The sequence below is a fragment of the Physeter macrocephalus genome, chromosome 11 (assembly GCF_002837175.3).
Source record: "Physeter macrocephalus isolate SW-GA chromosome 11, ASM283717v5, whole genome shotgun sequence".
NCBI classification, from domain to species: Eukaryota; Metazoa; Chordata; class Mammalia; order Artiodactyla; family Physeteridae; genus Physeter; species Physeter macrocephalus.
The window spans coordinates 32,710,621-32,722,809 of NC_041224.1; the positions used below are offsets into that span (position 1 = coordinate 32,710,621).

The following is a 12,189-nucleotide window of genomic DNA, read 5'->3' on the forward strand; positions in this document are numbered from 1 at the left end:
CACTGTTCACATCTGCAAGTTCCAGGGGTCAGGAAGTAGATATTTTGGGGGGACCCTCATTTTGCTTACCAGACAGACATGGTCTTTTATTGATCATGCTGTTGATAGTTGGAATTAATTCTACCGTATGCTTTTGTAATTCCCATGCTTTTCTTTTGCTTTTTAAAAACGGTCTCATTTCTTAATTGGTATTGAATTGATTGAATTAATTCTCCTTTCTCTTTCTACCAGTTATGTTAATATAGTGGTTGCACTTCAGCTTTTACCATGTTTCCCTTTATTTTTTTTTTTGTAGAAATGTCTAAAGTTAATTTCTCCTTCAACGAGACCATCATGTGCTTTAATTTTCCTTCAGATATCACTCTTCCCATCTCCGTGTTATTATTGTTTCAGATTTAATTAGAACTCGTTTTTCTAACACAAGTCATCACCATCATTATCACTATCATCATCATCATAATCTTCGTTTATTTCTTAATGATATTACAAATTTAACTATGCTTACTCATGATTTTACCACTCACTCGTGGCTCTTCCATCCTGTTTTTTCTTTGAGTTGTTTTTTTTCCTTATTGAAGGATATGCTTTATTATCTTTGTTCCATAAGGAACTGTAGGTAGTAAACTATCTTATCCTTGAATGTCTGAGAATATTTTTATTTCTCTAAAGAATTCCAGATTTGCAGTTACTTTCCCTTAATACTTGAAGATATCTGTTCCCCCTTGGCTTCTGTATCCTTTGCTACTGATAAGAAATCAAGTGTCACATATTGCAGTACTTTATTTCTTTTGGTAGATAATCTTTCCTTTTCCCATAATATATTCTAAAATATAATCTCTCAATCTTTTGTACATTGTAGGTTCATGGTGATGAATGCAGGTGTGGATTTTATGCTTTTATAAGTGCTGAGCACTTGATGTGTTGTTTCTATTAGACTGCTCATGAGTTTCTTCAGTCCTGAAAAATTTGGAGTTATTATCAATTTAAGTATTTCCCCCTCCTGTAATTGCTCAGTTTCTTCAATTAAAAGTTTCTCAATCTGTCTTTAACATCCTTTAACAATTCTTTGTATTTTCCATTTATTCATCTCTCTGACCTATGTTCTGGGTTATCTCTTCAGTTGTGTCCAGCTGGCTGTTCTTCACATCTGTTGAATTATTAAAAAATTATATCATTAATTCCCAGAATTTGCACTTGATTTTTTTCCATTGTTACCTCCCCTTGCTATTGTTTTATGAATGTCCATTATCACATGAATATTTTATACATACTTGTTTGAATATCTTTTTCAGATTTCTCAATTGACTTTTTTCTTCAGCTTTAATGCTTCTATTTATCTGTTGATTCCTGACCATGGTTGTAGAATTCTTCATCTGCTTTGCCATCTTGGTTGAGTACTATTTTGTGTGAATATATTCTCCCACACCAGTGAGCCTCCTGCCCAGACAGGCATGATGTTTTCTCAGCCCACTGGAAATATGGCCCTGAGTCAATCTTGCTAGCAGCTTAGGGCTTTCAGCCTGCATGGATGCAGCATTTCCAAATCCTAGGTCCATCCCTAAGTGCCTCTGCTTCCTCCTTCCTCCAAAGGCACATGGTTTTGGCCACAGTCTCAGATGGCTGGGCAGAGATATTTCAGCTTCTGTCACGGGCAAGGATTACGGTCTTAACCAACAGCTACCCTCCAGAAGTTTAATTCGAACTCTTTGCCAGACCTGGTCATTCTGTAAAGGAATTGAAACTCTAGCCCTGAATGTTCAAATATGGTTCCAGTTTATGATGAGCCATGAGCCATGCAACATGTCACTCTGTTTCTATCCACAGAAATAGTCCTCTTGTTTTTGAGTGCAGGTGTGTCTTTGTAAGAATTATCTATCATCGTTGTGTATATATTCTCTATACATATTGTATATATTTTATAATTATAAAACATATATAAAGATGATAAGGTATATTAAATGACTACTAAGTGAAAACCAAAACAGTAAAATCAATATAATAGTAATAAAAGCATTTATTAAGCAATTACTATGTTGTCATCCTCTAAGCACTTCATGTGAATTGATTCATACAATTCTCTAGATGATGACATGGATTGTGTATTAATATTATCCGCATTTTACAAATGAGAAAATGCAGATTCAGAGTAGAAGTAGCCTGCTCAGGGATGCACAGTGAGAAAGTAGCAGAGTTTGTCTTCTTTCCAATATTATACTGTTTCTTACTGCTCATGAATGCATGGAGGATGGACACCAGTCTGTGAAAAGAGATTCATTATGGGTGGTGGGAATATATGTTTGCTTTATTTTATTTTAGTTCCTCTGAATTTTAAAAGACTTTTGCAGGGAACCTATAACACTTCTGTAATGAGAAAAAATAGTAACTAAAGTTATCCTTAATATCTTTTTAAATGCAAATGATGCCTTCTTCCTTCAGCAACACTTTCATTGTTTGACAACAGTAGCCAACGATGAAGTAGCCAAGGACCAAATTACCTGCAAGATGGGTGGGAAGACTTAACAGTGGGGTGGGGGTGTATGGAGATGGGCAGTGTTCAAAGATGCAAAGGAAGGTACAGGGGTGGAGACCATTTGATCTCTTTCACTGTAAGTCTAAGAGTCCTAACTGCAGGCTCAGTATCGTCCCTGAGCCCCTCTGGCTTACATGCTTGATTTGGTGCACCTTCTCCCATTTATGGTTAACTAACTGCCTTTCTGTGTATTTTAGCTCCAGTGTTCAGTTTCTATGGCAATGGATACTATTTGAAATGTAGAAAAAGGCCACTCTGTATCCCTGATAAATGTAACGTTTCTCATTCTTGTGCTCTGTACACTCATGAAAAGACCATAGTCTCATGTCTACCTGGTGACACAAAAGAGACGAGGAAGGAGTTGTGTATACACAGAATATGTGGTGTAAAAAGCCAAAGGAGTACATAGTGGTTCAGAGTAGATGCTGGGGGAATGGTGAGTCCTTGGAAAGAGGGTAGGATGTCAAAGATGACAGATCTTCGAAAGAGCCTGGATCCGGTTGGCCAGTGCTGGGTTGGAAAAGGACCATTCAAACTGCATTTGCAAATCCACCCTGCTGCTGGTGCTATTCCAGGGAAGAGCAGACAAGGGACCCAGGAGCCAGGCGATGGGATCTGGGTCCCATGGAGGAGTGTCCATGTGACCTGTGGGATGACCATGTTCCTGCTGGCCTCCTCGGATGCGTGGTACACCTCACAATCTGTCTGTGGTTTATTACAGGATTTAAGGGGCCAGGGCGGTCAGAGGAAAGGCTATGCAAGTACTTGCAAAAAGAGCCCTAAACAGTGATATTTGTCTGTGATCCTTCTGGAACTTCCAGAGCTGAGCTGTCTTTGCTCATTTGTACCTGGAGAGCCCTGGAGAGGATGCACAAACTTCTAGAGACTTGGCCCTGAGTTGGCGATAAAACGCTGAATAAATCTCATACCAGATTCATGGTGGTCACTATAATTGTGATACAGAGAGTGTGTTACTTACGAGGCATGTTTTATTTGCGTGAAACTACATAGCCTATGGATTTAGAATGAAGGGTCACAAATTATGTTTAAATAGTCTCACTCTGAGTTTTGTTTCATCAACCAGCAATCCCTCCCTTCCCTCCATGTTTGTTCCCTTTCCGCCGGCCCCCTACAAGACTTTTTTTTTTTTTTTTGCGGTAGTGCGGGCCTCTCACTGCTGTGGCCTCTCCCGTTGTGGAGCACAGGCTCCGGAAGCGCAGGCTCAGCGGCCATGGCTCACGGGCGCAGCCGCTCCGCGGCATATGGGATCCCCCCGGACCGGGGCACGAACCCTTGTCCCCTGCATCGGCAGGCGGACTCTCAACCACTGCGCCACCAGGGAAGCCCCTACAAGACTTTTTAACAAAAATTTTGCCCTAGAAGGTAAACCTTCTGTTCTTCCAAAATAGGCAATGGCTTGCATTGTTATCAGAAATAACAGCAGCTCCAAAATAATCATGTATATTCCTTTCCTCTTTTAAGTCTTATTCATCAGAGAGAAAATAAGCATATATTTCCCAAGACTTGACAGAGAAAAGCAGAATTTGCTCTTTTTTTCTGAGAAATTTTTTTTTTAAAACTGCTTTCCTTAATCAAAACATGGGATTTCAATGTCATGATCTTGATTTATATCAGACTGACACAAGCATGTGAATTTCATGGCAGTAATCTGTGGATTGCATGGAGAGCTGGGCCAAAAAGAAGCAGCAGCATTTCTGCTAAAGAGCAGCAGCTTTAGTAATTCTTGATGACAGCTACCTGTCGAGGGAAAAAGGAGAAATAAAACAATAAGCTTAGAGACGTCACAGATTACTACATCACAACATTAGCACCTCTAAGCGTGTGATGAATTGTAATTATGCCTGAAATCTGAGCTGCCTGCAAGACACACAAATAAAATATTTAAATTCATCATCTTTTAAAAGTTCTTATTACTGTTTTCCACAGGAGCTTTGCAACCTGTCAGGTTTACCTAATTCAACTCAGAAGTTGGTTTTTATGCTGCTATAAATGGTTTTTACAGTTGTCATAATCTCAGAAACATAATATGCTGGATACTATAACTGCAGGGGTCCTAATTAAAGTGTTCCATGACTGATTTTAAATCAGTGTCAGTTTCTAGCTCATTACTTTTTCTTTGATTATTTTTCTCTAAGCAAAAAGAGTACATGTGACAATTCAATCATGTATATCTTCAAATATCAAAATAAAAATACGGCTTAGTTGGATTTGACATACAGTGAGTGCACAAATGATTTTAGAGGCAATTAAAAGGAATTTCAACATTACTTACAAAAATGAGTTGAACAGAAAATGTAAAGTGAGTTGTATGGAGGCATTTGAGTCACTATTTTAGTATCTATAATTTTTTGGCATCAACGTTGGAACTTTGCTAGATCATCATTTGCAATGATAATTGGTGAGCCTATCTTGGACTCTACAGAAGGCATTTTGTAGCATAAAGTATGATATGGACTTTATTTTTTTTTAAAGGAGTTTATAATGAGTCCTGTTCAGAGTCAGAATCCGAGGATGTCAAGCATTATGAATGTCTCCAGAAATCGTGTGTTCTTTCTCCCTTCAGAGTTTCCTAGTTGGTGGTCAATCAGCCAGAGCATAAATATTTGCTGTGATTTGGATTCTTGAAGGGCTCAGTTCTTTAAAAAGTGTTCTTATTCACATTAATTCAGGCAAGTTGGGTTTTGTCTGGTGTCTACGCACTGGCCCACAGTAGGCTATTGGGACCAGCACACAAGCAGCCTAACTCCTTACATCTGTTAGCCCGTTACTTGGGGACGATACTCCCACCATGTTCTGGACCCCAACGTTAGAATAAGTTTGGAAACTAAGTCAAGCGCAGGTGTGCAGGCGCTCCTCAAGCTCTGGTTGTAAATCTGCTTTTCACCGTCCAGGAGGGCGGCAGGCCTCACTGGGCACGGTTGTGTCTGTCGTGCTGCTGCCTGGCCAGCACTGCAGGCAGCTCTTCATCCCCTACGGACTTCACCAGCCCCTGTCCATGCTCACTTTGTCTCTGCTTCCTGCCAGCCAAGGCTGCTGCTTCCCTGCAGTCACTGCTCTGGGTGAATCTTTCTGCCTCGGAGACATTGTGCAGGGTTGAGTGAGTGATCTTTAGCCCAGAGACCCTAAAAGGAAAGAAAAATACATTCACACGTTACTGAATTCAAATAAAGGTGAGTGCAACATTCTTTATTTTATTCTTCCCTCCAGGATGATAAACATCTCACCTCATATTCAGTCATATGACTTCATCGTATATCTTTTGTTTGAAAGAATTTGAAAGACACGTGGTGAGTGGCTATGAGTATTCATAAAATGAATATATGCACTGTGGATGGACTTGTATGGAGCAAAAGTAGCCACTCATCTGGAAATCAGGAAAATTAGGCTCCAGTCCTAACCTTGCTGTTAACTGTTTGAATGACCCTGGGTAGGTCACAGAATTTTCACGTCTGAATTATCTTGTTGATAAAATGACAAGGATGGCATTAAAAGGTGGTTATTTTTCAACTTCAACATTCTTTGATTCTACTCTGTTCCTCAATTTATTGTGTGCGGAGCATCCTACTAGATGCTATGAAGGTATAAAAACAGAAGAGAAGGCTGAAACTCTGTCCAGCTCACAATGTAACTGGAGGAAGGAAACATGTACACATCAGAAATACAGTAGAGGGAGAGAAGAGTTTAGAGTTAGAGGCTGACAGCCATGCATTGGCTGCAGAGAAGGGACCCCGATGGAGCAGGCTGAGGTGGGCAGGAGGACAGACAATGATGCGGGGTGAAAACTGATGGCATTTAGCCCGAGACACGTGATGTGCTCAGTCGAAGCCCCATAATCCCTTTACCAGCATCACATTAACCTCAGTATGGAGCACCAACCTCCCTATAAATCACCGGCATTTGGACCCTGATCCAAATGGATATAGCATGGAGCTATTAATAGAAACCTCTGAACAGATGTGGTGGGCAGACCTCTGAGCAGAACGGCGGCATGACCACGCCAGGCTGGCGCCGCAGGGAACGGCCTTTCCTTGCTCTCGATCATTCGCGGTCCTCCGCATGTCAGGAGGAGACCTTCACACCTGTGACCTGGTGCTGCCAGAGGCCCAGGGGGCCTCAGTGTAAAACATTTCTGCTGTCCCTGTTTTAAACGTGTGCCCCCATTTTGTGCTACTTCTTTGGAGTGTCTCAGTGTTTAGATACACAATTTAAAGGCCATTTATAATGTGCTGAGGGAATTCTGTAATGTAAGGAGTCCACTGATGTCCTTAAGCTGGACTTTGAATGCTGGGGTTGTGTAGCCTGTGCCCCTGGGTTTCTTTACTGGTCAGACAGTTGTCACTTAGCAGACCTGCACGGGCCATCTGCCCTGCTGGCACAAGGCTGGAAAGACCCTGAAAATTAGTGCATGTGACTTTGCATCATTTTATGTCCCCCTCATGTTCCTGCTCATCTTTGACCTCCTCCTAAGATGTCTCTTCTCCTCCATGGTTGCTCTTTGTCACTGAGTTTACTGTGATCTGGCCCAATCTGATGAGCTTATCTTTTTTTTTTTTTTTTTTTTTTTTTTTTTTTAAACTTCATAGTTCCCCCACCTTTATTTAGGTAATAGGATTTAGTGTATACATTAAACTGTTAAAAAATAAGTGAACAGAATCACACAAAGGAAAATCTGCATGCTATTTTATTTCCATTAGAAAAATATTATCTATATAAAATTTGGTCCAGTTTCTTCTCCTTTACCTCTACCATTCAAACTTAAATGCTTTAATTTTACTCAAGTAAAAGCAGAATCATGTATCTGACATGAGAACTGAATAGTTCACACCATTAAATTAATAGAGTTTAATTGAATTAGGTGTGCTCTTTATTATTTCTCAGGAATAGTAACTCATCTTTCCTACATGCTATTTCCCTTTACTTTTATTTTTCTGAGTAACTATGTAATGTGTGTCTCTTTTCCCACATCCAGTAATGAGTGTTATAGAAGTGTAATTTATAACATCAGTAACTAGATTCATCATTAATCTTCAACTCATGTTCAATTCCCCTTATTATATGGTATTTCCATAATAACTTCAGATATTTCAGTCAACCTTACACTTTCCAACAAATACTGTAAAAATTAAGACATTAATTTAAAAAACATTATTAAAATTCCAGACTAAATAACACTGGGCCCACTTAGAGTGATGCTGTCACGAGAGGTCCTTGGACAGCTACTGCTTCAATCTCAACACGGCCTCCTTTGAGCAAAGCAGCAACCTGGTAAGCAGCTCTTGCAGGAAAACTACTCTGGAAATATTGTTTGTAGATGTCATCGACAGTATTGAAGTCGTTTATGTCAGCCAGCAAAACAGTTGTTTTTACCACATTCATGAAGTCACAGCCTGCTGCTTTCAGAATTTCACCCATGTTTGTAAGAGCTTGTTTAGCTTCTTCTGCCACCCCTCCTGGCACAAGCTGTCCACTTGCAGGATCCATGCCTAGCTGTCCTGAAATGTAAATGGTCCTGTCGACTAACACAGCCTGGCTGTAGAGACCAATGGCCGCTGGGACTTTCGCGGTGCTGATCACCTTTCTGATCAAAGACGACATGGCTAATCCTTTTTCCTTGCCGCCCCTCGGAGACAACTACCACATATACTGCTCCTACTCGTGTCTCACGGGTCTTGATGAGCTTATCTTGAAGTTCCTGCTGAAGAGGCCATTCTCCTGGAAAATTTTAGGCACATTTTCCACCTGCCATACTCTTTCCTGTCTCATTCTGAATATAGCTTTTTATGAGAGATGGATCAACTACAGTCTCCCTATCTCATTTCAGTTTATTTTCTTTCTTCAAATGGTAATTGAATGCTTGGTGTGTATAAAGGACTCTACTACAACTAGAAAGCACACAAAAACATTTTAAACACCAGACTCTATCCTCAAGAAAGAGAAGATCTCATATGATAGATAATGTAAATAAATACAGCTTGATAAATGGTGGGTGGTAAATATGTTCTAAAGATTCCCTTGGAAGACCATCCGTCTTCCCTAACTATTGTTAAGTCTTCTTTATTTTGAGCATTTTGTGTAGACTCAACTTCTAGCTGATTTGTATTTTCTTGATCAAACCCACTTCTAACTGAGAAAGTGTTTTTCATTATTGGAGAACTTAAGATCATGTCATTGAAGTGATGAAGGCAATTTAGAAGGGGACACTTCAAAATTATTTTTACGAATGATGGTCTTCAGAATAAGTTTATAACCTTCTGAGTGGATTTTTTTTTTTTTTTTTTTTTTTTTTTTTGTGGTACGCGGGCCTCTCACTGTCGTGGCTTCTCCCGTTGCGGAGCACAGGCTCTGGACGCGCAGGCTCAGCTGCCATGGCTCACGGGCCTAGCCGCTCCACGGCATGTGGGATCTTCCCGGACCGGGGCACGAACCCGTGTCCCCTGCATCGGCAGACGGACTCTCAACCACTGCGCCACCAGGGAAGCCCTTTCTGAGTGGATTTTGAAGAAAATAATACCAACCTATATGTATAAATCTTTGTAAGTTGAAAGAATAATTTATCTTATTTGAACATTATTATGTAGAAGAAAAGAAAGGAAGAGAGGAATGGGGGGGAGAGGGAGAGAGAGAGAGAGAAACAGTTAAATGTCAAAATTAGGAAGCTGAAATATGATGCTTTACACAAAAATACTTCATCCATTATTTACCTTGGAAACGTCTTTTAAATCTGATAATGCAGCATTTTTATTCTAGAAAGTGAGAGTTATTTTTTTACTCTCAGGAAAAGTATTTGTTGAACTTTCACGGAGTTGCTTATTGGTGAATCAGCCAGATTCAGATTTAAGACTGATACCCAAAGGGCAATATCAGCTCATCTGAGGCACTGCCGGGAACTGCCCAGGGTTCATGGTGGGAGCAGATCTCTGCATTGGAAGAGCTTTTGTATATTCAGAGAAATTTTGAGGGGTACAGGTTAAACGGGGGACTTTATCTTCTCACTGGGGTGCTCTGCCCACAGATACGTGCACCAGAATGTTGTGCTCTTACAGGGGGAGAAGCTGAATGTCTGCTTGTAAGCAGGTCCTTCCAACGGGAGTCAGACCTGCTCCACCAGGAGAACGAGGAAAGCACAGATTTAGTGCCACATCTCTGCACTGTGGAAACACAATTGACTGAAGGAGATATTGAGACTGACTTTGAGCCCAGCATTGCCCTGGTTGCAATGGAGATGGAAGGGAACGGGAGATGGAGATTTGAGATACCAGTACCTTTCGAACTAATAGGAAAAAAATATGACATACGTGAACCAAATAGTAATGCAAAACAGTTGGTGAAGAAGTGCTGATGGGCGTAGTAGAGAAAATAACAAGTGAACTCTGGTGGGTATCCATGCCCAAACTGTGATGAAAGCCACATTAAAGAAGAGAGATTGGATATGGATGCCTGCTGGGGATTAGTCAGGATTTGGGTAAATTGAGGGGAGAGGAAAACAAGAAAAGCAGGTTGAGTAGCTCTGAGGATGAATGAGCAAGGCTAGAGGCTCCAGGGTGTTAGTTGGAAATAAGGATGCCTTGACAGAGACCCAGTTGTGAAAGGTCTTTGATGACTTAACCAAGGAATTTGGAATTTTTCCATTAACAGTGGAAAGCTCTAAGAAATCATTCTGCAAAATTTTAGGGGGACTATTTTCTAATTATTTTTTTTTTCCTGTCAATCTCACTGCAGTTTACTCCTTGTCAGAAATTTGTAATCTGGAGAAACGTTTTAAGAAAAGTGTTTAAGAAAAAACCAATGTGGTCCTATATGAAGAAAAGATGAGTGAGGAGAGAAACCGGATGTATCAAGACTGATTAATAGGCCAGGCAATACATACACCAATGAGCTCTGACCTCCTGTGAGGGTTTTAAAAATAGACACAGAGGGGAGCGTTTCAAAAGACAAGGTGGGGACTAAATAACTGGAGAGGATAAAAGAGAGAGAAAGGAACAAATGGATTCCGAGGTTTGATCTCAGAGGAATGACTTACTATGTATGGATGGAGAGGGGATCAGAAAGCATCCTCCAGCCAGCAAATTCATTTTCTCCTGTAATGTGGTCCAATAAAAATGTAATGTGGGCCACGTATGAAGTTTTACATTTTCTAGTAGGTGCATTAAAAGAATAAAAAGGAACAGAAGAATTTTTACACTAATAGTATTTTATTTAACCCAATATAGCCAAAATGTTTTTATAGCCAATCATTTTACATGTAGTCAATGTAAACAATTATTAATGAGATAGTTTACGTTCCTTTTTTTTTTTTTTTTCATACAAAGTCTCTGGATTCCGGTGTGCATTTTACACTGACAGCACATCTCAGTCCAAGTGCTCAGTAACCCCGTGAAGCAGGGGGCTACTGTCTTGGATGCTGCAGCTCTAGACTTAGAACTAATGGTGTCAGAAAGAGTTAGCACCACTCACACAGGTGCCAGGACACTCCTGTCCTAGGTGCTTCAAGGTTAGAATTATGTGGATGGTGCTTGTGCACAAATAGTGCCACACTTGGACCCTTGATTCATGAGAAGCCCTGAGAACAAGAGATCCAAGAAAGCATTTCTAGAACATTCTTCAGAAGATTGCAGAATTCATGGCTGCTCACTTGTCAGAATCTCCTTTGAAAGAAGATGCAGATTGGGAGAATTTCCTGAAGTGTACTAAGCCTTTTGTCCATTCAGAGATCATCAACTAAAGTCCTTTGACCCAAATGTAGCCTGTAGCCTGCACCTGAGTTCTGCTTGGACAGCCTAGCATTCTAAACAAAACTCAAAACACAACAGTGAATTGAGCATCTGTAAAGCAAAGCGTGTACCCTCCATGCGCCACGTCCAGAACCTCCGCAAGTTTCTGCTGCCTGCCTGCCTGCCTCTGAAGGCATTTCCACTCTGGGGATTCAAAATGGAGGACTGTGTAAAAGCCAGCCTAACAGGGAGCAGAACACCTGGCCCAGCACTTTGGTTCATGGAATTGCTTTTCACCTTTGACCTATCAGCTTGGATTATTGTGCTCACTCCTGCTGGTGACATTTTTTTTTTTTTTTTTTTGCGGTATGCGGGCCTCTCACTGTTGTGGCCTCTCCCGTTGCGGAGCACAGGCTCCGGACGCGCAGGCTCAGCGGCCATGGCTCACGGGCCCAGCCGCTCCGCGGCATGTGGGATCTTCCCGGACCGGGGCACGAACCCGTATACCCTGCATCGGCAGGCGGACTCTCAACCACTGCGCCACCAGGGAAGCCCGCTGGTGACATTTAATACACTCTGCCCTGACTCTTTCTGGAACCCAGGAGAAATTTTCTCTGTCTTGGTCCTAAATAGCTGGGCTTCTCCAGAGCAACTCATCAGAACACTGAATCACTTCCTCTCCTATTTATGTCTGCAAAGGCTCCAGAAAACTGACGGCTGGATTCTTATCCCACTTCTGCTGATGAATAGATAGGACATGAATGCAGTTGTTTTCTGTTAAACTCACTCTTGGCTATAGCTTATCTTTTCTAGATTCACTTTTCCATAGAAGTTTCCTTAGATCATTAATTAACCTTTATTTTGTTGTTCCACTTCTATTTATGGTGGGGATTCTATCTGTCATCTGTCTGTCTCTCACCTAGATCT

General features: G+C 41.0%; 1 protein-coding gene across 1 annotated transcript; it reads right to left on the minus strand.

The window, feature by feature from the left end:
- Positions 1-7,697: 7,697 nt before the first annotated feature.
- On the minus strand, positions 7,698-8,213 carry LOC112066480 (2-iminobutanoate/2-iminopropanoate deaminase-like). The gene has a single exon (XM_055088774.1). The coding sequence runs from the start codon at positions 8,144-8,146 to the stop codon at positions 7,733-7,735; it is 414 nt and encodes a 137-aa protein (XP_054944749.1). The 5' UTR covers positions 8,147-8,213; the 3' UTR covers positions 7,698-7,732.
- Positions 8,214-12,189: the final 3,976 nt, after the last annotated feature.